General features: G+C 36.9%; 1 protein-coding gene across 6 annotated transcripts in view; it reads left to right on the top strand.

Moving 5' to 3' along the window:
• Positions 1–4,666: 4,666 nt before the first annotated feature.
• Positions 4,667–27,429, top strand: part of LOC121318059 (liprin-alpha-2) — a 193,731-nt gene continuing 170,968 nt past the window's right edge. For 5 of the 6 annotated variants that reach the window (XM_041254314.1, XM_041254308.1, XM_041254312.1 and 2 more), the window contains exons 1-2: positions 14,264–14,514; positions 20,156–20,410. In XM_041254314.1, the coding sequence (XP_041110248.1) occupies positions 20,162–20,410 (249 nt within the window). In that variant the 5' untranslated portion in view covers positions 14,264–14,514; positions 20,156–20,161. Of the gene's footprint in view, positions 4,744–14,263; positions 14,515–20,155; positions 20,411–27,429 lie in introns of those variants that run through there. The other variant, XM_041254309.1, reaches the window with a different exon arrangement.

The raw sequence follows: 27,429 nt of genomic DNA, 5'->3' as shown, positions 1-27,429 counted from the left end.
TGCTCAATAATGAACCAATCACTTGTGCATATTGCTTAGAACAAGCAGAAAACACTCCCAATACTGTGTCTCACATTGTACAGCTGTGCCTCAAATTGTATAGCTCACAATCTCCCTGAAACAATGCTGAATTACTGAATCTCATGGTGGCCACATTCAATATAATGATGTGTTCACCGGTGACAGCACTGACCTTTGCTGAACACTGACCAGATGAGTTCCACATAGACATGGGGTCAGAAAGATGCTCACTCACTCACATCAGAGACAGACTGAGAGGTTACTAAACACACGGTAACTCAGTGCATGAATGCACTGCTACAGTTATCTCCATCATAATATTCACATGGTGCAGTGCTGTGATTGAAACCTGGCAGTCATTATGAATAAAAGAGCAGGTGGAATGTGAGCCAGCCATGGTAGTTCTGCGAGGGTTTGGGGAAGTTGTGTAGAATGTATGTTAATGATTTTATTTCTGGTGGTGTGTGGATTAGGAAAGAGAAGACCAAGACTCTGGAGTTTCTCATTAAAAGTGGAGTGAACATTAACACAGTATATGCAGGAGGAGACAGGTAAGAATAGCATTTTTTGAGCCCCATTTTAAGCACTTTTTGGAGAGCATTAAAATAATTTTGACAGTAAAAACCAGCAAGAGAATAGACTGTCCCTTAATTCTTGCTAGTTCTGTGTTGTCATAATACTTTTATTCCTCTAAAAAAAAATAATAAAATTTGTTTTTTCAATTTTTTTCATACTGTTAATGTTACATTATTTAAAATGTATTTGCTCTGCAACAACCGATTTATCCATGTGCTCAGCTACAGTCCCCTTGAGGTGCTGAGTTTTTGTTCTGAGAAAACTGGGCTTTGACTTGCAGTTAGAAGTCAATCTGTGTGAAGGTCACGTCGTGAAGGACTGCGATGTAATAAAATAGCCTCTGTAGGGTTTAGCATGTTTGTAAACCATTGGCTTCATGTGGTGATCAACAGAGCTTGCGAGGCTAAATCTACACCGCATTGGTCTGTCTTTTTAATTCACTTCTTCCTTGAATCACACAAGCTCAAGATCATACTGTTACACACTAAGGTTTTCATTAGTTGCAGGGCTTGACATGGTACCGGACTGTACACACAAAATGTTTATATTCCAATACTGGGAAGAAAGCAACATAAGTGTGTGTGATATAACTTCCATTAACATTATAATGTTTGCACTGTAGGTTTAGTTTTGTTAATTAAAACAATGATGTCACTGATAATCATCCCCCACCAAGGCTTTAAATTAAAAATCAGAGTCATCTGTGTCATGAGAAAATAATATGTAATGTGTGCCGTACCAACTGACAGCCGGATCGCAGACAACCTCCATTAAACCTAAGATTAAATTGTGTTAAAGAAGATCCTTAGAAAGACTGCTGGACAAGCTCTTCTCTAGATATGTGTAAAACTGACTGTGGCAATGTTGCCCCGCCCCTGTGTGTATTTCTGTGTTGTGTGTTGCGTGTTGTATGTTAATATTGGTGCATAGTCATTGGTACACGGGATGTAATATTGGGTATGCGCACGAGTGTTTAAAATGTATATTTGTATTTAGGCACGAGGATTGCACAGCACTTCACGTGCAGGTAAAATGTAATAATATGCGAGCACAGGGAATTGCACTTTATTAATTCATGTGCAGTTGTACCGAGACTCCAATTGAATGATTGATTAGCAGTCGAGTCTCGGTACAGCTGTATAAAAGCAGCATGTTTTCACTCACTCTGGGTTGTTCGGTGAGTGGAGAACGGGATTGAAGACGGAGGTAATAATAATAATGATAGTAAACAAATCATAATTTCACTCACCGTGTTTGTCCGCTGTTTGGTAGTGTCTGTTTTGTTTAGTGTAGTCTGTTTTGTATATTTATTTTGGCTAAAGTGCCCTTTGTTTTGTATGTCTTGCAATCTTTTATTTTCTGCTCTGTTTAATTATTAAATGCTGAACGAAAACAATCACTCAGCTTCACCAAACTTCACTCACTGTTTATTCTGTGTTGGTTCCTGTTTCTGGTCTGACGTCACCCACTACAGCCGTCTTTGTGACAATGACATAAAGAAAGAATTGGCCGCACAGACAGACTCCATATGTCCTATATTATGTTACATTATATAACTTTTGCTAAAGAAGATCCTTAGTGTGTTTCTTGACAATTGGACAAACTGTTAGGATTAGGGTTAGACATATGCAAAAAGTCTTAAGCGTGACAATCAAGATATACATCCCATGGGGGGCTTCAAACACTTGTAGTGCCTCAGTAGAGAATTTCAAAGTGTGTCTTAAAGGAAGAATTGCTGCTTTGAATCCTGCCTGTAGTTATTTCATGTTGGAGTTCTAGTGTGTCCATGGCAGTTAAAATCAATGGTCCCATCTGCTTTTTGTATGCTCCATGTGCAGTTGGACAGGATGAGAAGTATACTTCTTTTCAGCAGTGACCATTAGGCTGTCTGGCATCTCAGTCTGATTCCCTGGAAAGTCGTTTGATCTCTGTAAACTTATGTAAATAAACCCTTTATCAATATTTTATTACTTTAACTTGTTAATTATTGATATCATGTGTTCCTCTGTAGTTGTATATCTTTTTTTTAAAGCAATTTACATGAGATACAGTAAGTGTTTAAATATTATTCTATATTAACATGATACGCTAAGGTCTAGCTAAAATGCTAGCTATTAACTCTGCAATAAGAACTTAGGCCAACTCCAGTCCAGTGAAGTGAATACTTATTATAAAACACATTTTGTGTGTTCAAAGTGGAGATATAGATATATATATATATATATATATATATATATATATATATATATATATATATATATATATTAGTGCACCAAAAGGCACTGAAAAATAATTCCAATCAAGATAGAAGAACAATAAATGAATCTAATATACTAATCTGTATATCTATGTCAATTTGTATTTATGTTTCAGCATAAGACACTATTTAATCAGTGACTGTCCATGGTGGCCCTATACCTGGTATTGCAGTAATTGTATTATTTTGATTTGATTTAGGTAGGCGCCATTTTTGTTCCCAGTATTAGACGAATTCCTTATAGTCATCGGCATGCCAATTTAGCAAAGTACTAGTTCACCATCACAGCGGTTTTGAGTTAAGGGATTTTGCACAAATTGCTGCATGTATGTTGCAAATCACAGTTAAAATACAGTGTCTCCCATTCAGATACAGTGACATATGATTATAACACCTACTCCATGTCAGCTTTGCAAGCCCCCATATAATCTAATGAGTAATATGGTTTATCCTAAAATAAGTACATGTTTTAAATAGCAGCGGAGTCCTGTTGATGCCTGACTTCTGTCTCATAAATGGATGTTAAACACGTATCATGTTTTTTTTTTTTTTTTCACTTACCACCATGCAGTTATATATAACAAAAATATTTTGTAGATTTAAAATCATCACTATTCACCTGGAAGGAAGAACCACTTTAAAGAAATCATAGCTGTGAAATCAGGTTATATTCTGTACACAGAAAACTAAGAACATATTTAGCATGAGTTAAAAATGATTTTGTTGGTCAGTGATAGAGTCAATGGAAAAAACAATTTAAATAAAAGTGTCTCATCTTAATCTTAAATTATTTCCACCACTGCAGTCACAAAGCAAATTGCATACAGTACACAGCGTGGTGTTAATACAGGGCAGAGCTTAACTGAGGAAGATACATTATATCTGATTCCAGGTTGAAAAGGAACTGTGTTCTTAATAGAATGCTAGTCTTTATATGGATCTGGTCAAAAGCAGGGAGTTTGCTGTATATCTGAGACTACTCAGTGCTCTAACTTTAAACACTAGGATTAACACGCAACCTTGGGGAATTTATTGAATGATTTTGAACTTGATACCCTCCAGTACAGTCTGTCTGTCATCCTGAAGGTTTGTCTTCTGGTACGTGTATCACCATCAATAACTATCTAGATTTCTATTAAACTTCATTGAGTAACTCTGTATATAAATGAGTGCTGGTGAGAATCAAAAGAAAAAGCAAACAAACTGGCTGCAGGTGATCTTGGAAATGCAATTCAGCATTTTCAGTAACGCAACCACCAGTGAAATAAAGCAAGAGGAAAGTGGGTTTAATTGTTTAAAACTTCCATTAAAAAACATAATAATAATAATAATATAATAATAATAATAATAATAATAATAATCTTAGTAAGCATTCTAAGGGTCATACAAAATTCAGAAACCAACCCCCAAAATAATTAAATTCTAAGTGAAAAAGGCAGCTCAATTAGTTAGGTTAGGTGACTGAAACGTTGCCAGTATTGTGTCTAAACCATACAGTGTGTCTGTAAGACAGTACCTCATGTCTGAGTGCTGTCACTTGAGCCATTTGGGTTGCACAAGCATCACTCGCTTTTTCAAAGCTGAGTGGGTTAAACACAACATGTCACATAAGGATCAAGGGACACAAGTGACAAAGTAAGGTAGCACACTAGAATCAGCTTTTCTTTGCTGACGCATTTTGAATGCAGTGATTAAATCACATTTTCCATTCCTCTCCCTCCTCAGCACACTGCATCTCGCTGCTCTACAAACGAATTTGACTGAACTGTTAGCATTACTGCTGGGCCAAGGAGCTGATGTCAACAAACTCAATGATGAGCGGTGCTCTCCACTCTTCTACGCTGTGCACGTGTCTAATTTCCATGGCGCAGCTCTCTTGCTTGAGAATGGTACAGTAATTTATTGGACATTCAGTGCTTTTTTCTCTGTATTTCTTCCTATGCTCACTGATGCAGAGTACTTATGATATTTATTGAACAGTGAACTCAGGTCACTGGTTTTAGCCAGAAGTTTTACATACCTCATCTAACAGTACCCAAGCAGAGAGTGTGTGTGTGTGTGTGTGTGTGTGTGTGTGTGTAGTGTGGTACTGTAAGTAATTGGAAACTGGGTGCGGAATACAAAAATGGAAAACAAAATTAACTTCTTGAATCAAAGTACAGTAATAATAAGTATGTCTTAAAATACTGATGGGTAATCATTGGAGAGGGTGTTGGAATCCTAGCTAACATATTTTGCTTAATTATACCCAAGGGACACTAGATGCTATTACGGTAGTATGAAAAAAGGCTGTAACATGTATTTAAAAAATGATCAATAGTTAATGGTGTCTATGAAGCGCTAAGCAGCGAATTTACCATACAAAATGTAACTATTTCTGAGTTTGTTAGTTGCTATCCACCAAGTGAGACGCTACTGTACATAAGTTTTTAATCCCTTGTTTTTAATCTCTTCTAACACAGAGACATGTTACCAATCTAAAACCAAGGTGGCTTGGCTATTATGAGTTTTGAGTGAATTTTTTAATTTTATCAAATGTTTAAAAGAACAACAGTTTGCTGCCGTCAGTATTTTTCAGCTACATTTCTGGTATAGAAATAAGCCTAAGAGATTTTCCTTGTTTCTACAAAAGGATTTTAGTCTTCAGTCACTGGAGTGCATACACACTGGTAGCTTGCTATGAACACTCCAACTTTTCTTTATTCTGGGCTCATCAGGATTGTAATACAGTAGGTGATTAGCATACATGGGATTGTAATAAGAATGTCTTCGTTTGACTGTCCAAAGGAAAAATGTAATGTCTAATGATGCATGCAGTTTTAGCACATTGACCATTGTTGAGTAAAACACTAGGGCCCTTTCTCAAAATGGTTTACCCAACTGCTAACAGATAATTTATTAACAGCATATAATACTATGTCGCTACAGAGCACCAGGCTCAATGTGCTCTATTAAAATAAAACCGAATCAATATGGGTCAGAATAACAGACAAAAATTCAAAAGGCATAATAATAGGAGCATGCTATAGACCGCCAGATTCAGACGGTGAGCACAATAATCTGTTATACAATGACATTAGAAATGTGTGTAGCAAAGGAGAAGCCATACTAATGGGGGATTTCAACTTCCCCCAAATAAAATGGGAAAACCCGGTGGGTAGCGCGAAGGATGAAATAGAAATGGTGGAAATGACAAATGACTGCTTCCTAACACAATTTGTGAAGGCACCCACTAGAGGGGAGGCATGCCTTGATTTAGTCTTTTCATATAACAAAGATAGAATAACTAAAACAGAGGTCAGAGAACCACTGGCAAACTCAGACCACAACATGGTCTCATTTGAAGTGTTTTTTAAATCCCCAAAAGTAAAGACTAAAGCTAAGGTTTACAATTTTAGAAAAGCAAACTATGAAGGTATGAAACAGAGACTAACAGAAGTAGATTGGAGTAAAATAGAGAAAACACCCACAGAAGAAGGATGGTTGTTCTTCAAAAATGTAGTACTAGAGGCGCAAAACAATTATATCCCTAAAGTAGACAAATCTAAATGTAAAACTAAATTGCCAAAATGGTTTAATAGATCAATTAAAAAAAATATTCAGCGAAAAAAGGCACTTTACAGAGCATTAAAAAAGGACCAAAAAGAAAGTACGCAGAAAGAGTACACAGAACTGCAAACGCAAGTCAAAAAGGAAGTTAGAAAGGCCAAGAGAGAAATAGAAATGAACATTGCTAAGGGAGCTAAAACCAATTCCAAAATGTTTTTCCAATATTACAACAGCAAGAGAACATTCAAAGAGGAGATTAAATGTTTAAGAGATACAAATGGCAAAATCGTAGATGAAAAAAAAAAAAATAGCAAATATGTTAAATGATTACTTTTCACAAGTTTTTACAAAGGAAGATACTGACAACATGCCCCACATGTCATCCAGTTCCTATCCAGTTTTAAATAACTTTAGCATAACTGAGGCAGAAGTGTTAAAGGGACTAGGAGCTCTTAAAATAAACAAATCCCCTGGGCCGGATGAGATCCTCCCAGTAGTACTCAAAGAAATGAAAGAAGTAATTTACAAACCGCTAACCAAGATCATGCAGCAGTCTCTTGACACAGGGGTGGTACCGACAGACTGGAAAATTGCAAACGTAATACCGATCCACAAAAAGGGAAACAAAACTGAACCAGGTAACTACAGACCAGTAAGCCTGACTTCTATTATATGCAAACTTATGGAAACTATAATAAGATCCAAAATGGAAAATTACCTATATGGTAACAGGGTACTGGGAGACAGTCAACATGGTTTTAGGAAAGGGAGATCGTGCCTAACTAACTTGCTTGATTTTTTTGAGGATGCAACATCGATAATGGATAATTGCAAAGCATATGACATGGTTTATTTAGATTTCCAGAAAGCTTTTGACAAAGTCCCGCACAAAAGATTAATTCTCAAACTGAACGCAGTTGGGATTCAAGGAAACACATGTACATGGATTAGGGAGTGGTTAACATGTAGAAAACAGAAAGTACTGATTAGAGGAAAAACCTCAGAATGGAGTGTGGTAACCAGTGGTGTACCACAGGGATCAGTATTAGGTCCTCTGCTATTCCTAATCTACATTAATGATTTAGATTCTGGTATAGTAAGCAAACTTGTTAAATTTGCAGACGACACAAAAGTAGGAGGAGTGGCAAACACTGTTGCAGCAGCAAAGGTCATTCAAAATGATCTAGACAAGATTCAGAACTGGGCAGACACATGGCAAATGACATTTAATAGAGAAAAGTGTAAGGTACTGCACGCAGGAAATAAAAATGTACATTATAAATATCATATGGGAGATATTGAAATTGGAGAAGGAATCTATGAAAAAGACCTAGGAGTTTTTGTTGACTCAGAAATGTCTTCATCTAGACAATGTGGGGAAGCTATAAAAAAGGCTAACAAGATGCTCGGATACATTGTGAAAAGTGTTGAATTTAAATCAAGGGAAGTAATGTTAAAACTGTACAATGCACTTGTAAGACCTCATCTTGAATATTGTGTGCAGTTCTGGTCACCTCGCTATAAAAAAGATATTGCTGCTCTAGAAAGAGTGCAAAGAAGAGCGACCAGAATTATTCCGGGCTTAAAAGGCATGTCATATGCAGACAGGCTAAAAGAATTGAATCTGTTCAGTCTTGAACAAAGAAGACTACGTGGCGACCTAATTCAAGCATTCAAAATTCTAAAAGGTATTGACAGTGTCGACCCAAGGGACTTTTTCAGCCTGAAAAAAGAAACAAGGACCAGGGGTCACAAATGGAGTTTAGAAAAAGGGGCATTCAGAACAGAAAATAGGAGACACTTTTTTACACAGAGAATTGTGAGGGTCTGGAATCAACTCCCCAGTAATGTTGTTGAAGCTGACACCCTGGGATCCTTCAAGAAGCTGCTTGATGAGATTTTGGGATCAATAAGCTACTAACAACCAAACGAGCAAGATGGGCCGAATGGCCTCCTCTCGTTTGTAAACTTTCTTTCTTATGTTCTTATGTTCTTATATCTCTGCTCTAGTAATTTGTACATTGAGAGGTTTTCTGCAGTGATATTTATATACTGTGCAGTAGATTTGTTTGCACCTACTTTTGTTTTGTTTGTTCAGTGCAGTAATATTACTTTCCTAGAGTTCCAGTGACCAGTCTGGTTAGCACACCACCTTTGATTCGGGCACCTGTTTGTGTTGTTGCAGGAGCAAGTGTGATGCTGAGAGATAGTCAAGGTCTCACTGCATTTGATTACATTCATAGTTATGATGAATGGATCGAGAGTGGATTGTTCTCAGAGGAAATAACAGCACTATTAAAAGGTAACAACACACTGTGGTGAAGAAATATCTCAAACTCAATTGTGGTTTTACATTTGCTTTGTAATTGTAACACAATGTGTTTTTTTTTCGTTACTTTGAAGAAAAAACATGAAAAATTCCCCATAGGTTTTGGATAACTGTACAACAATCAGGCCTTGTTTACTATGTCTTAAAAGATAAGTTTAAGGGGGGGGGCAAGCAGGAATGTCTTTTCTCAGTATCACTAGACTTACAGTTTTTAACATGTGTCATTTGCATACAAGCTTTTCTCAGTGTTTTAAGTGTGTGCGCTAAATGACACTCTTCTGCCTTTTCAATGCAAAATACTCTAATGCACATTAATGTAATCTATCACCACATGGATACTGTATGTGTGTACCATGTAATATATGAAAATTCATGTCAAGTTGACCAACACTTGTATTTTTCAATTACAGTCAGCACTCACATATCCGACCCTATAAAATTACGGCTTCAGTTAAACGAGCGTGGCACATATCTGATTATTTCATTTTGGCCCGTTCCAACCCTTGTCCGTTTTTTCGGGCCACACAAAAAAGATATGATTTAAAAAATACATAGCTGAAAGGACTTTGTTTTAAAATAAAGAGGCTTCCATTTAGATGTAGTGTAGTTGGTTTTGTTGGTACAGTACTATATTTTCAACAGAGGAAGTATTTTAATTCAGAATGATAATTCTGAAAATATCTCTTGCCAAAAGAGACGACACGTTAACTGTAATACAGTACATACTTTTAGCAGTATGTAAAATTCCCCATTAACGACCCAAATGAAATCAAAATGTTACCCCTGTACAGAATTGCGTAAAATGTAAAACAGTATCCAAAGTCAGTATTCAAAATAGCAGAATATAGAGCTCGATAAGGCCCTAATGTCACAGTTCACCTGCAAATGAAAATGCACAAAAGCAACTATTAAAAATGCATCACAGTATCTAAACCTGTTTAATGATTAACTGTTTTACCTTACCGTAGCTTTTCTCACTCGCTTTGTTAAAATGGAGGAAGCGCTGTGTAACTGCACAATAAAGACAGGCTGATTTAGCATGCAATAAAAAACACAGGCTGTGACAGATAAACTAATACATAGTAGCATTGAAGAGATGGTCTTTGTATCAGAACTGGTGAGAGTCGGAAATCGCGTGTGACGGGTAAGTGCCTTAACTTGTTACATATATATATGGGAAGTTATTTTGTTACTTAATACAAGGACGGTAAAACGCGACTGAGGTGTATCTGAGTGCCGTATGTACGAGTGCTGACTATACACTAAGAACGGTTGTGAAAAAAATTAAATTTAAATTATGAACAAACATTTTCTTCAGTTTCTTCCTTCACTTGATTGTTTATACTGTAACTAGACAAACCAGTTTGCATAAAATACAATATACAGTGCTCCTTTGTTTCACAATTCGATAATTCAGACCATCTCGACAGAAAATTGTCATGTACTATACCTTATAAGGGCCCTTCACAAATACACTAGCGAAATAAAGAGTTAGTATTGTATATCAATTAGATATTATCAAAACTCATTCCGCTTAAAAATCTTAAAAAAAATATTGGGTCAAAATTTCTTGCTGCTAAAATATATTTTAAATTTTGTTTCATTTTTCAAAGCGTATGACCTCAAGCAGACTCGTTCTCTCATAAGAGGCATCACCAAAAAGTTGAATGTATTGGATGCAAGGAAGAATCTCCTGAATGGCAGAGCCTGGTTCAATGTAGAGTCCTCCCACACAGCTGCCTGCTGGGTCAAATCACAACCGAGGATTGATCTTTCGAAGTCAGTTATGCTGCAAGAGAGACCTGATGTGAACTTGACATCAGGAGTGTCAGACTGGAACAGGCAGCACAGGGCGGGGAACATTATGTTCCCAAAAATTATCTAGAAAAAGAGCTTCCACAAAAATGTAAGGTGCACCGTTTTCAAACTGTATGAAAAACTGATCTCCAGAGACCATAGCTATAGTTATTTGATTTACACAGGTCTCATGTTCACAAGTGTGTCACTGGTGTTACACACATAATAAAATCAATAATTTCATTGTGTAAAAAATGCTCAATTGAAATGCTTAAATTTGATTCTTGTTGTTTATTGTGTTTTGGAAAAAAAATAAGGGTGAAGTGTTGCTTCTTTTAATTGTATTGTGTGTTCGTGTATTTAAAATGGCATGAGTTCATTTGAGCGTCGATAACCTCAGAAGTGAATTCCTGGTTATAGAATAATGAACATGTAAATATTGTTTTTATAAAGATGCTTGTTTCACCCTTGTGTCACATTCTGTTGGTATGTAAAGCTTTGCATTCAGCCATGGTGTCTGTGAAAAATCTCACCATTAGTTATGCATATGAAATACACTAAATGAGTATAAACCAAAGTAAATAATCCCGGCTCTCTAAGGAACATCTTATTTATTTTAAAATGATCAAGCTGCAATAGGATACATGAGATAACAGATATAGTCTTGTGTGAATGATGATGCAGGTAAGTGCAATAACTGGTCCATGATTTCAGTTTTAACTTTTGAGTGCTGCTTTGAGTATTGATGCCTTGCTGAAAGCCAATGAATATATTTAAAAATAATAGCATGTGCTAATTGCAATTTAAAATACTGTGCGTCCATATGCTGATGGACCAATGAATTACCAGAAAATTAATGATACTGATAATTCTGCCGTGTATGCTGTAACACACTTTTAAAGATACTGATTATTCTTTATTTCCATCACAAATAAATCATATTTTTCTGTAGTATTTGTATGTCTTATTGTGTACTGTGGGAGGCAGAGAAAACATTTTGTGGGTAATAAAGGGTGTCCATGGGCACCATGGAGTAAGCACACATTAGGTTTAAAAAAAAAGAATCGATAGCAGAGAGAGTTTAAAGGGAACTGTACTTCACACAGAGGGGAACATCACGTGTAATGGATTACCTGGAATCCCTTCATGAGCGAATTGAGTATGTTTCTATTGAAAGAGAGGACAGCAGGGTACAGAGAGAGTGAGCAGATAGATGAAGAAGCACTTTCACTTTTGTGGGACAAGCTTGTTAGGCTCAATTGCCTTTTTTGTACCCTTAAATTCTTCTGCTTTAATGTCCATGTGATCACCTGGATCAATCAGTAAAGCTTTGATTGATATTCCCTTAACAAGAATACAGAAGAAGCAGGGCTTTACACAACAGAGGACCCTAATCCATAAGGGATTGTTGAATGTCAGAAAGAAATATTGAGAAATCTTTGCGTAACTGTTAATACCCGGAGTTAGCAAAATGCTTACTGGGAAGATGTGCTTTGTTTTCAGGTGGAACAATTAGCATCCCAAAAACGTATTACAAAGGCAAGTTTGCTGTACAGGTACTGTGTAAAAACACACAACACACATGACATTATCCAGGTTTGAACAATATCATTGCTTATGTACAGTATCAGTCTTTTTATATATAATTTTTATCACATACTAAAAAAACCCTAAAAAAAACACACCCTTAACATTTGATAGATGTTTATAACTTTAAAGACTGAGTGATATAAAGTAAAACTGACAGCTATTTGATCAGTTAAAAGTAAGGGGTGGGAATTGGCTGGCCATTTAGCATGCTGTACATTTATGCTGTTTCTATTTACATATTCGTGGTGTGTGCTAAAACATGAACCTAAAAACCTTGCAGCAGAAAGATAAGCCCCACGAGGAAGAGCTGAAGGATTCTGCCGTTGTGACATTGTGCCTTCCACAGATAGTGAACAGAAAAAGAACACCAGGACTTTATAAAGAGGTACGCTTATCATAAAACCACTCAGCAGGCAGCCTGTTGACAACAGAAACGTACCCACTTTTACAGCACCCACAAAACAAATACAATAAACACTGTATTCAAACACTGGTATACTTCCTAGGCCTGGGCTACATTTAAAATAAAGCCTTCTGTTATGCAAATAGTAAACGTAATTTTTAAAAAATCTAAGTGAAACACTGCAAAAGGCAGGGTTTTTAATCCAGCTCAGGTATGTTTGGTGGTGTCAGCTAACATTCATAAAAAAAATATGTACACACAATAGGCAACATTAACTAGGGCACCTTGCTTATCTGACTTAAGTAAACTTGTTTAAGTTGGTACCCTCCTTTAAAACATCCCTAAGCTAGTTAACTTGTCATCTTTAAAAACAAGTATCTTTACATATCTTTGACCTAGTGCTACAAAGCAAGTTAGCCACTTTGATGCTGTCAGTAATTCCTTACATGTTTTAATAGGTAGTTAAATACGAAACAACTGGATTTATAGTTAGGAAGATTAGAGTTCGGAATTGGGACATGTTGAAATAGAATTAGGGTAAGGGTTACCGTTTCATAGTACAGCACCTATTATCGCAATAGGTCTCTCTACAGGCACTTACTTGTTAAGTATAAGCTCTAAATAAAGCGTCTGTTAGCGGGCTTCGTATTAAACTACATGAGAAGATAAACATAAAATACAACAAAAACAAAATAACGACATGTTCATCTGTCACAAATCTGCTCAAATGTGACGTCCAATACTGCCAAAAACTGTTTCGAAAAACACGCCAATAATAGCTGGAACAAGAAACAGCCACGCCCTGAACTTGATGTATCTCAAGGTGTACAGCACCTCGGCTGGAAAGCCTTGTCTTGCACGTCTCGAGGTTCCCTTTGTAAATCAGAATGAAGGCTTAATTAACCTACAGCTGATCACACTTCCACTACCTTGTGTGCGGTTCAGTGATTTCCCCAGGGGTAATATAGTAAAGATTATTTTCGGTGTTAGTTTTTAACTGAGATTTTCATCATTTCACAGTTGGATTTGTTTACTGAATCACTTGGCAGTACGGTGTAAATGTTTACCTGACGTAGAATTAAAAACAATGCAATACTAAAAACACCACCTATTAAATCGAACACACATTTTAAAAGGGCAGGCGTGATTACTTCAGAATGTATTTAGAGACTGGTGAAAACCATTCCTTTAACCCGGGGGAGAAAATAAAGGGCAGGCAGGTGATATTGCTAACAGGAATGTTATGAACGAACAGTGTTCAGCCACACTACCTAGAGGCCAAAAGTGTAACAACTCACTTTGTATATATATATATATATATATATATATATATATATATATATATATATATATATATATACTAATATGAGTCTTGCACCAGTATAAAACAATGTCAGACATGAACAAAATGCATAGGTCTGAAAATACTAAAAGCACCGGCTAATCAAGTACTCACCGTGCACACTATTCTCACTTTTGATTGGGTTGTTATTTATATACACAGAATCCTCATACAATATCGCATGCAATAATTCAAATGGGACCCACTGCTCCACCTTTGTTGGGCTGGGGTGGGATAGATTTTCGTCTGTGAGAATCCGTTCTTGAGCTTCTGGAAATTGTAAGACTGCTACTTTAAGGTCCATCTCCCCTCCTTCAGCGCAAACAATGGTCTTTACCGAGCTCTGCTTCCCAAAGCAATATTTGTAAATGCCATTTTTTTTTTTTTTTTTTACCAGTGGTCAATTTTTGAGAAATAATGTACAGATAAGCTAGCCAATTATTATTTTTTTCAAATGACAGCCGTGAGCTTGGCAGTGGTGTTTATCTCTGAATTAGAAGCTGTTACACCGTTTCATTTTTACAGTGAGGCTATGTTGCAGGATTGGATACAATTGGTCCCGAAGTGGGCAGCTGTGTGATTCCTCATTAGCTCGCGGAGACTGCGGTTGTCATTGATCAATTGAGGGAGCGGACGCCGAAGAGTAGACTGTAAGTATTTGTGGATTTCCTGTCTTTTTCTAAAGTGAAAACCCACGATAGTGGTGCTTTCCCCTCTACTGTGCCTTTGTTTCATAATCACCGCTTTCCAGGTAGTGTACGCTACCTGCAAGGTGATGGAGAAAGAACGCACATTGGAGTGCAAACTTCTTACACAGATGTGCAAGGTGCTAGCAGGAGACAATGCTTGTTCTGTTTTTGTATGGCCGTTTGTTTAACAAATAACAGACATTCCAGCTGTCATAAGCAGTGCCTGTGCACAATATGTAAAATGACACATATTTAGATACGTGTTACAGATCAAGAGTTAAGGCGACGGAGGGAGGAGGGAGGGATGATGTAATGCACCGAGACAATAGCCAAGTCTTTTTTTTTCTTCTAGATAATATTAGTTCAGAGCTGCCACTACCTCTACAATTGGGTGTAAAATATAAAAACATAATTATATGTAGAATAGAGCACTGTATATAAGACCAGTAATGACACGACAGAGTATTGATTCTGTTTTTGGTTGTTCGCAACTGATTACACTCCCATAGTACCGTGCGTGAATGAATGGATACGGCCCATCTTACAAAAGCACCCATAAAACGCTCAGGCGCACGTATTGTAGTACTATCTACTGCATATACATATATGTATTTATTAATTGTTATTATACGAAGGCACTGCCCCCATTTCCTAATTGTGTAATCTTCCTGTGTTTTATATGGTAAACCTTATTTAAGTGCTACTAAGAATCTAGTGTAGGGTGACATACTGTACACACATTTAAAGGTGTAACTCTGGGGGAAAAGGACTGAAATGCCCAGCACTGAAATAACATTTATTTAAGTGTATAGCAAAGGCTTACTACCCAAACTCGTATGTATAACAGTTAAATGTTGTTGCTTGAAACTACAAAAAGTTTAACAGTATTAAAAAATAGTAACCATTTACAGCTTCTGAAACACACACTCATATATAATCATTTTATTTTAAGGCCAACACTCCAATATAAACTCTGAAAATGAATTGACTTTGTATTTTTCTATAATGTAATAAATATATGTATTGTAGTAGTGTAATGTGATGTATCAGAAAATACAAAAATAAGTCCTTTAAGTGGAAAGAATAGCAACGGAATGCACACAGGTGTGGCTTTCAAATCATACCACCCTGGTGCTGTTGGCATAGAGGAACAGATCTGAGTGTGTTGCTAATCCATCTATTTTTCTGTGTTTTACTCAATCTTCTTCCATTAGTGGTTTATGACCTGTCTTAGTGTATTTTTTTTTTTTAAATCAGTAGGTGTCTATCGCATTTGTTTCACTAATTGATACTTTCTATTGTATGCTTTCCTGTACCCTAATGACAACCTGTTCTTCCTTGATATTACTGCATCTGCATTGACTGTGTGTGAAGTAACTTCATTAGCTAGCCCCAGGCACCCACTCTCAAACTGCTCAGGTGGCAGATAATTGTGTGTTTGTGTATTGTGTGTGTGTGTGTGTATGATGTAACAGCAGCACAACAGAAAATAAATATAGGCACAACGTTTATACAACAAGTGAGCTTGAGAAGGGTTTTCAGCATGCAGTGCCCCCATAACTAGAACTTAGAGGATGGATCCCAGACCATCGAGATCACCACTGAGTCGATGTTGTTCTTTAGACAGAGGTATTTTCCTCGAAGAAAAACACTTCACCAGTACACATCAGGTAGTGTACTGGTGAAATAAATGTTTTTAATGCAGTTGAGATTTTCTTCTTTATTGATTTCCTCAAAATGTCTGTAGTTATATATCATTCTAATTTATTTTTATGTAGGTGCAACAGTGAGAATTTAAATACACTATTAAGTATGAATACTTCGTTGCTGCCTCTGCACTGTATTGAATGAACTTACAGCATGTAAAAAAAGATTGAGGTTCATTAGGTTTACTGTAAACAGTTTCCTGAAGTTTACCAAAATGAGTACCGTAATCCGTGGCATCTCCACCCTAACTGTTTATCCACCCATGATCAATCGTTAGTTTAATCGTAATCGTCTAATCATAATTAGTTTATTATTGAACAGAGATGTTCAGAGATTGTAAATCCTACCAAAGTTTTAGCACACTCTGTTTGTATGTGCTTCGTATGCAACCATTGCTGGTAGTGTCACGTGAGCTGTTCACTGGGTTGATATGTAAATGAATCCTGTTTGCCTGCCGGGCATATCAACTTCCACCTCCATCTCGATCTCCTGCCTGTCACTGAGCAGTGAATGCACGCACCCACACGGCAGACAGCTACCCTGTCACAAGCATTAACACTCTGTATCTTTCTAAACAAGGGGTTTAGGGGAGCTCTGTAGTAAAAGCTGAATCTTAGAACAGTAATTGTGTGAATACAGTAATTGTTACAGCAGTGTATAATGGTATTTAAAACAGGATTAATTTATTTGACTTTTTACATATCCACCCTTACTCTGGTCCCACTGCAGTCAGATACACAACGGATTACTGTTATAGTAAAATGAGTCAGGAAAATATTGTTTAATAGTACAGTAATTATTTAATGTAAATGAAATATAACTACACATTGTAATACTGAAAATTGATACATCACCTTTATAATAACAACCGTAAGTCATCCTGGATAAGAAATTATTATTATTATTAATAATAATAATAATAATAATAATAATAATAATAATAATAATAATAATAATAATGCTGAATAAGGTAAAGAAAACTCGGCTTTCCACCACTCCAGTACTGAACTAAGGATTTACCACCCATACACCCTTATCGGTCTGATTTTTTTGCAAATAGTCTTGCTGTTTTATGTGAGTGGGTGTTTCATGTGAGTGGGTGTTTCATGTGTGCAGCCATTTAAACGACTGTTATAAAACAGGGCATGCACAACAAGGGGAATTTCTTACAATTAATTTGCATTACAGTCTTTTGGGTAATGTTCCAGAATCCCTGCAACAGCTGTGTTATAAATGCTTAGTAAACAGGGAAGTAGATGACAATAACAAAACAAACATCTTAGTTAATCTTAATTGGTTTCTGAGAATTAACAAACCAAACCAAAACTGAGCACCACAGATTGTGGAATCTGTGCAAACTCTGATGAGAGGAGTTGGGACGGCCTGAGTCGGGCTGTGTGTGACGGGCTTTACATGTCTCCACGTGTTGCTACACGTGGGGACATGTAAACATCCTGACAACCTTTTTACACTTCTAACGTTAAAGTCTGTTTCAAAGCTCTTTTCAAAATGTCCGCTGCAGTGCGCTGATAGTGTAACGAGTGTTGCCCACATTGTCAAACAGGAAACGCAGCAATAGTGTTCTGTGATGTGGTATAGAACAGAAGAACCAGAGAACTTTTTTAAATTTGTATTTTTTATAATTGCTCTTCCTGTAGTGATTAAGATGACAGATTTCGAACCCCAGTGGACTAGTGCAGTCATTTTGACAAGAGCTTTGAAAAAGACTTTAAAGTTATAAGTGTACAAAGTATAACGAACCCTGTGACTTACTGTTTAAAAACTAACAAAAACCTCCCCAAAAAACTCTTTGGACTGAATTACGTTCTTTTGTCAGAGAATAAGATTTGGATTTGTCAAGTTTTCAAAGCAGGGTTTGGGAATCACTGTATTGTCACGAGGAACACCTTTAATGGCAAGCATAGAAAAAGTTAAATAAAATCTCTTTACAACAGGCTGGGTATCCTTACAATTTCCCTGTTCTAAAGTGTTGATGGCAACGGGTTTTGGCGGTACTGTTATTAAGCTTTTCATGCCTATTAGGCTCATGGCCATTAAGAACTTGGCTGCTTGTCTTGCAGCTCTTAACTACAATTAAGGAAAGATTATGTTAAAGTAGACATGGAGTGTTTTACAACCGGGCTTCAGTCCAGATCAGCCCGAATTTGTAATTGAAGGTCATTTTATGTTACGACCACAATTAAATTGTCTGGTTGTTGTATCATAAAACTACATTAGTTAATAATTTTTCAGCATACACATTTTACTGTGCTGTGTTTTGTTTTTTTCTTCATAAAATTCATTTTGTGCCTGCCAAGATGTCCTTATTTTACCTTCATACACAGTGTAGTAAAATGTGGTATAATTTAAAAACTACCCCGTATAGCCCCGGAAGTGCTTGCTATTCTTTTAATGCAGCATATTCAATTTAGTTTTGAATTTTACTCACAATTTTTATTGCAACTGGTTTTCACTGTCAGGCGTTGGAGGTGATGATCTGAACGCAGCACGCTGTCTGTTTCATGGGGCTGTTGACTATGTGAAAAGGGGCAGCGAGCGTGACATTCTGCAGTTGTACTGAGGGTGACTGAAACTTGCTGGTCTTTCTCCTTTATATCTTTACCTGCATGTTTGGTGTTACGATGTGTGAAGTCAGACTGTCCCTGACTCCAGAAGCTTTATCTCAACTTACATAATTTATGACGTTGGAGATAGAAATTGAACAGATTTGGGTATACTAATGCTTGCTCTTTCATGGTTTCCATTTGGATTTTAACTCCAGCTACCTTGGGTCTACAGAGTTCCCCATAGCTCAAAATCTAGAGGAATATGAACAAAGCATGAGTGAAGACCTGGAAAGGGCTCATTCTCATTAGGAGTCCTCATCGTCACAGATTGATTCATAGTGACTTGGTACATTGGGCAGCTTTTGAGCAGAAAAAAGTCTGAAACTCATTTACAGTATACTGATTTTTATTTTAATAAGGCACGTCTCAGATAAAGGACAGTTTTTAAATAACCTTCAGCACTTTTAATTTATTAAGCCAACAGGTGGGCTTCCCTCAAGCTAAACGTTACTGTCGTATTGTTTCTCAGGAACATACTTGTGAAAGTGCTAGTAAATGGCAATTCTAGTGTGACATGACTTTTCCTAAGTATTTAACCTTGCTTTCTCATAGAGCAGACTGCTGTCAGACAACCAGAATCAGACTGTTGTAGTTCAGAATTGCTTTGTTGATATTTAGTGAGGGATGTGTGTTTCACAGCAAGAAGAACCTTTCTTTCCTCTGTTGGAAATACCCTCTTATACTTCTCCATACACTATTGTCCCATTTACATTTTCTCAATAAGTCACTGTATATTACATCACTGTGTACTTTTTGACAAAACCTATTTTCATAACATGTTACACGTAGTGAATAATTGCATGTACTCTGTCTGCAAACATTACTGTGTACTTTTTTGAGTATTGAGATTTTCCTTCTTTTTTGTACTGAAAATAATCATAGCTCAGTTGTCCAAAGCACACCTCAATGGCAGCAGCAATCTGAATATCATTGTGAAGTGCACTCAGGGGGAGTGCTTGGAGTGTGATAACTATAGCCAAATGTGTAGAGTACAAATCCAAGGAGGTTATGAGGAGGCTGTATAACACACTGCACTTAGAGTACTGTGTCCAGTTCTCACCACAGTTCCAAAGGGATATTGTCTAAGCCCCCGGTCAGACAGTGAAAGAGGTGAAATCAGAATGTGAATAATGTGACATTAAGGTAAAGATTCGGGTGTACAAGTACTGATACTGAAGCTTAATTTAAAGATAAAGCACAAAATTGGTCAATTTGAACTTTAAATACATTTGAAAGACAGCCCTTTTAATTTTGATTTTGTTTTCCAGTGAGAAATGATGTGTGAAGTGATGCCGACTATTAACGAAGACACCCCCATGAGTCAGAGGGGCTCTCAGAGCAGCGGCTCGGAGTCGGACACCCACTTTGAGCAGCTGATGGTGAACATGCTGGATGAGCGTGACCGGCTGCTGGACACCCTGCGAGAGACACAGGAGAGCCTGGGCCTGTCTCAGCAGAACCTTGAGGACGTGCTGTACGACCGGGACTCCCTGCAGCGCCAGCTCAACTCCGCCCTGCCACAGGTGCGTGTGTGCAGACAAATTACTTGACAAGTCTAAAGATGGTACACATAATGAAACCTCAGGTTACCCAAGTTGAAAACAGTGAGAGACTTTTACTCAGTGATTGTTAGTGTTACTATATTTTCCTCAATTTAGTGTTTTTATAGTTATGGAATATTAATTCACATTATTGTTTAAAACAGAGTGTGTAGGACAAGATAGTACGCATTAAAGTTATTTAAGTTCAGTAGCTTCTGTGTATAAAATGTAACCCTTTATGGTCCTATGTCCTATGTCCTTTCCAGTCCGATGTTGGACCCTGTCCAACATCATCAAAAAGACGTCAAGCACAGGGGCCGAATGAAGCCGGGGGGCAGATCTGAGCAATACACATAGCCCCCTGCACCACAGAGATAACATGGACAAAAACAAATGAGATAGCTGCTTCCGCATCCAGCGCTCAAAGAATATCACAGACATTTGCAGAGCTTTTTGAGATGTTATAGTAATAAAATAATGGGTTGGATTGCATTATTGAGGAGTTTGGTATTAAAACGAGTAATCAGGAGAGGATTTATCAGTATGCATGACTATGAAGAGGTGTGTGAAAAATACAGCGAACAAGAGGTGGGGCTTGGCTGGAGATGCAGTACTGATGTTCTTTTGCTATGCAGTGCCTTTCAAACCTGTATTACTTTGAAAAAAATATATATTTTAAACAACGTGTGTAAAATAAACAGCGCATGTGAAAATAAATTGGACCTGATGCTCTGAATAAATGGACTGCTAAGGGTTAAAAAAAAAAAAAAAAAAAAACATGGAACCAGCAACGCTGCCCATAGTTATACTGTGAATTTAACATGCTTTCACTATATAACTTCATTATAAGTTCTAGGTTTTTACTGTGGACCGGTTAACTTTTATAAGGGTATATGCACTACCAAGTTAATCTGTGAGAAAGCAGTAATTAATAAATAATCTTATAAAAGCAACGTCCAACAACATTTAAAATGATTATACCTTAAAAAGGCCAAATTAATCAGTTTCAAAATACACGATTAAAAGTGTGTATGTAATCATTTTTTATTATGCTTTGACAATCTGAGTTTAACATCAGTATGAATCTGTAAGAGCTTGGGCAATGAGATTCTTAAAACATAATAATAATAATAATAAAAGGCTGGAAGGCCAGAGTTACTCAATCTTCTGCAATGGCCAACCCATAATCTGTGTTGTCAAGTCTGTCAGTTCCTCCTAATGCAATTGCTGACAGTTGGTAGGCAGCAAATTAAGTTGATTTGCACAAGAGGGGAAGTCGGATTGATTGAAATAGTTATAGGCCAATCTCACTGCAAAAAAGGTGAATACATTCTAGATGAATACTAGACATGCCATACATTTAATATCAGTATCCCTTCTCATTCAGCAGGTGTGCTATTAATATAGCTATTGATGAAGACGTTTATGTAGTTTTGGTTCACTTAACAAAGGCATTTGACCGAGCTGAAACATCACTAGAACTTCATAAAGCAGCTGGTTATGTACAGCACAGCTCCAAGGCTGTATGCTGGTGTGACAGATTCCTGTCAAATAGAGAGCCATGCTTTTTAACAGCAATCTGCGTACTATGGTGTACAGGTTGCTTTTAACTTACTGTTAACAAATGTCTGGAGAGAACAACTTTACTATTATTTACTTAGTATTATTATTTAGTACTGACAATTTTTGGAGCTGCCTTCAATAATTTATCAGCAATAAAATATAACTGGAAAGTGGCTTGTTAAAGAAGAATTTAATAGTCAACAGTTTGCGGTGAAGTAATTGTGAGAATGAGCACGGTGTGGATGGTCTGCTGCCAATTTGCCAGTTTCAGTACACCATCTGAATTGAGATGTCTTGTCTTGATTGCGATTATCTGGGTGACGTGTTTCATACATACATTAATTAATGGATTTGTTTAGCAAGATTGATTTTCTTTCCTAATGTTGCTCACTAGAACAAAGAACAGTTTTTTTTTTTTTTTTTTTTTTTTTTTAAGCTACAGGTTGGGATTTGATTAGAATAACCAGATGCACAAGAGAAAAAGCAGATAGCTGTGTATGTCAACTTATATTTGAAGAAAGATTTATTTGAATTTGGTTGTGACAAAGCTGAAATTGTAATGATGTTGAATTCTGAATTTAGTTTGTAAATTGACTCTTTTTACTCGCCATCCTTTTTTCTTTCCTTAATCTTGAATTTGTTTGTATTTGGAGTGCAGTGAAAGCCACACAGTATAAAGTTACAGAACACATAACTACCTGCAGTGTGCTGCATGTATTCCTGTTACATAAGCGTAACTATTTTTAACATAAGCTGGATGGTTTAAATATTCTTGTACACAGGTTCCTGGCCTTAATCAGTTAAATGTGTTTTGAGCTAAATTCACGTAACTACTTGCCCTTTGCATTTCATATTCAAAAAGCCATGTGAGGCGATGACCTGACAGTGTTGGCTTCACCTTGTAATAGACTGTGTCTGGAAGCCTCAGTCACGAAGGTGGATAGCAGTGTGGGATTAGTGTATGCCAGCAGGCACCTCCTCCACTAATGAGCATGTCTCTGTTGTGTACCCAAGGGTTCCTTGATTTAAATCCCCTTACTTTCAGAGGTATTATTTCCCCATACACACTTGCGGTCCAGTGAAGACTTGTGTTGTGAGGTCTGTCTGGAGGTCAAGACATGGGCTTATCTTCTCCAGTGATATGTGAATAGAAATTAGATCTCTATTGAGTATTGTCAGTATCCCTATCTGTGCCCAATTTCTGTCCAGCTGGTGCCAGCTTTGGTCAGTTTTTGTCCCTCTGCACGCTGCCTTTTTAAATTTATTTTGGAAACAAATGCAAGGATAGCAGTTTTTACTCTTGATATATTTCTCCATTGGAGTCATTAAAGAAAGACTGAGTTAGAACCACAACAAAGGAACCCGCTGTGCGCACAAGCTAACTTCAGATTGATGCAGATGTTAGACTGAAAATATTTATAGTGGCATACAGGGACTCAAAACATTCGGGCCTTCAGCTTAAGTTTATTGTGCTCAGCCCTCTATTCCAACGGAAATTGGCAGCCCCTTCGTTCCCTCTGTACCAAAGCATATGTTCACAGCAGAGTCCAAACAGTTTGCTCGGTTTGGTCACTTAGTGAGTTAACAGGAGCAAACGGCTCCTTCGATCTGCAGATGGCAATTTCTACCACTGCCTGGTCCATGGATGAAGCATATTTGGTAGCCGAAAATGACAGCAGTGTCGAGCAACTAGAAAAAATAAATAAAAAAACACTGCGTGCAAGCATAATTAGCAGTTGCTTTGAGCACATCACGTTTTATCATGATACTCATTCCCTGTCAGATCTACTAATCTCACAATAGGAGACGTAACTCAAAACCACAGACAATACAGATACAGTAATGTTACAGCTGATTTAATTTAATTTGAGCTTTTTGTAAATGCCCTGAAAATGTATATAGCCTCTTCTCTTTAAGCCTTTAAATGTCCTTAAATGTGGTCCTTTTTTTTTTTTTTTTTAACATGCTTTCGAACTAGGAAAGGAATTAGGTGTCTTAACTATAGTGGAATTTCCAAAAGTGAATGCTCCTGTGGACAGTCAACCATGTAACAAATATGTGTATACATTATTAATATTAAATGCACATAGTCATAGATTTATTTAAGATCTGCTCCAATGTCACTAAAGTATTCTGCAAATGTGTGAGATGTGGTTTAAAACTGTTTGAAGCAGAGTAACAGCAGAAGCTGCTTTAGTTGCAGGCTCACATCTCAATAAGATGATGTCTGATATGAAAATTAACTGACCATTTTAAAATTATTTAGAAATAGCAGAAACATTATTTATAACATCATGCAAAAAGGATGGGAATTATACATTCTACATTCCATTCATTTGAACTTGTTTTATTTTCCTTGGTGTTTCTGTAGAGGGACTACATCTTTCCGTTTTTTCTAGTACAATTTAGTTGTTAATGGAAAGCTGTGTAGTCAGCCACAAAACAGCCACGGTTTGAAATCCTTGCTTTTGAGCTGCACAGTGCAGTTTGAATTGTGGGATCACCTTTTATTCTCTTCTCTCTCAAATTACATGCAGACTAATCAGATTTTATCAATCAGGGGGCAATTCAATAAAATACATTTAAAAAACCAATAGGATTAATTGGGTACTGCTTCTTTAAGCTTTGATTGAAGATTCCATTTTCTAGATGTTTTCCAGTTTCCTAAGTGACTAAGATATAGTTAGATGTAACAGATTTTTAAAGGTCTTAAATTGGAATTAAGTGATAAAAAAGAGGTTTATAGAAAGAATGATATAAAATATTGTATTTCCACTATTCATCCCCATGTAGCCTAGGTAAGCTATATTATTTCCACACTCGATTTGTGAGTTCGGAGAGATATTTATTTAGTGTCAGTAAGGTCAAGCTTACAGTACAAGAATTGGTGACCATGTTATATCATCTCAATAGACGCAATTGATAACAGAAGAACATTTAGCAGTGGTTATTACACAGTCTGTTGGGTTCGTCTGGGTTTTATTTAGTAAAACATGTAGTACTAATTTTCAATTCTCCCTTGACATTGTTGCAGACATCTGGTCAGGTAAATAAGCCTGTTTGTATCAAAGGATTCATCAGCAGACCATGATTGTGCTGCTTTATTTTCCCTGAACAAACCCAATCAGGAATATAAGCATACAACAGCATTTACTGGCAATGGCAACACAATGGACTTGGAATGCATATTACACAATTGCCCTCATATGACAGAGGAACGGAATGGTACATGGGGTGTGTATTGGTTCATGATGTTATGATACCATTGAACCATACCAGTGCTGTCCTTGGGTTACCATTGCTCCTTTTAAAGAACCATTGCTTTGATACTGTAATGCCACTGCATAGACATTAAAGATCCTGTGCCAAAGAGCTGTCGGTTCACCCCAACCAAAGACTATGACCTGCCATAGAATACTGTAGTTTCTTTTGTCGCTTACAGACAACATTTAGGGTGACGATAGATTCACAATTACTCAGAGACCATTGTTACCCCCTAGTGAAGTTCTTCAGAGTGACTTTAATAAAATCTGAACTGAATTCAAGTCACCTTTCCAGATTGGTGCTAGTTATTTGAAGGTGAATTGTGATTTTTTTTTTGTTTGATAATTGCTGTATGAAGCCACGAATCTAAGTACATTTACATAATGTATACAATCCTTTAATTTGATACCGTAATGTATATGTCAAGAAAAAAAAAAATCACATCTAAACACATTTCAATCTTAAATTATAATACTGTTGTGATTCTCTTGGAAAAGGCTTTCAGAAATGCAGGTTGTGGTAGAATATTAGCTTTATGACAATGTTGAACATACAGAACCTGGATGAGCAGATGTAGTTTATTAGTGCATACACAAAGCGTTAGCATAATCATGATTGTCTAAAAAAAAAAAAAAAAACGCCGTCATTAAATAAAATAAGGATTCGAGACCTGTTTTTGGCAGTTATCATTGGAAAATCTGATGTTAACATATTTCAAAAGCTCCTAATTTAAATGTCATTTTTGATTTTGCCATTAAAGTCCCAGTGTCATCTCAAGGTACCTAAAAATAGCAGTGGGAAAACAGTATTAGTCATGCCAGCATCAATGACATTATTTGAGCCCATCTTGGTTTTTTTTGGCCAGTAGAGTGATTCGCCATTGTGCCTTTTAAAAGAGAAGTTAATGATATCTTGGGTTTTTTCCTACCCAGAGGAACAAACAACCAAACGATATAGACTCAAAAAGGTTCAGGTGTTGAAAGTGCTTCACATTGACTGTTACAATGGGAAGCCACAGCCCACTCCCTATTAAAGCCAGTTTGCATTGTGAAGATTGATCTCTCCTACATCTTCAAAAGTTTTGGTCAATACAGTTAAAACTTGAAAAGCCTTTTAAAATGACAGGTCTAAAAAATGATAGATACAGCTCTACCGAACTTTCACTAAAATGACATCTTATTACACCTAATGCAAGGTGTTCAGGCCTCTTCAACCTGAATGGGCTTTCAGTCATTTTGGGGATTGCAGGCTTTAGATTTTGTTAACTGCAAATCTGTGAAGCACAATGTTGAGTTACTCACAGCTCACAGGATGCACGTTTGTGCTGAATGAGAGGCGTAACAGTCCTTACAATAACCTTGGGGAGGCTTGAATCACTAAGATGGTTTTCAGAGGTAGGCTGTTTGTTCTGCATGTTACATAATAGTTCAACTTTTTAGTGTGCCATAACTTTAACCACAGCTGGATATCTTAAAGACCCTTATGTTTCATAAAACCTTGTATTATGTCCATGTTTCTTTGTGTCTTTTAATTTTGTATATTCTTCACTTTCAAAAGTCTCTTAAGTGACAACACTATAGAACACTACTCTCCTTAAAAGTTGTGTCAGTCTTGGTAGTGAATGGGAAACGTTTGGAGATACTCCCTAATAAGATTGGTTGCCTATTTCTCAGTAGGATGTGATTATCTTTTCAGGGATTTGTTAAGCCTAGCTGTGGATTAATTTGTAAGGTCCAGATATCATGTGGTGGTTGTTGGTACTGGTACTAAAAGCATTATAGTATCCTTCAATAATCAATATCAATCAATGTTTATTTTATATAGCACCTTTCATAGTGGACCACCGTCACAGTGTGGCGAGTGTGGCATGCTTTTGCTTGGGTATAACCAGCAGGCCTGAGTCGAAGGACCTCAGCTTGCATGCATGGACATAGCGGATGAGCAGGTTAGAGAGATACTCTATGTGATGAAGGGCCTTGTAGGCATGCAGGAGAATTCTGAAAGTAATCCTGAACTTTACAGGTAGCCAGTGCAGCTTGGCAAGACAAAGGGTAATGTGATCATGTTTTTTACATCTGGTAAGTATCCTACCAGCAGTATTTTGAACCAGCTGCAGTCTGTTTATGGCGCATGACGGAAGAACACCTTCAAGAGAGTTTCAGTAGTCGATTCGA

This window comes from Polyodon spathula, chromosome 7 (genome assembly GCF_017654505.1).
Source record: "Polyodon spathula isolate WHYD16114869_AA chromosome 7, ASM1765450v1, whole genome shotgun sequence".
Taxonomy (NCBI): domain Eukaryota; kingdom Metazoa; phylum Chordata; class Actinopteri; order Acipenseriformes; family Polyodontidae; genus Polyodon; species Polyodon spathula.
Note: the sequence above shows the minus strand (reverse complement) of the source record. Positions and strands in the feature narration are given on the sequence as shown.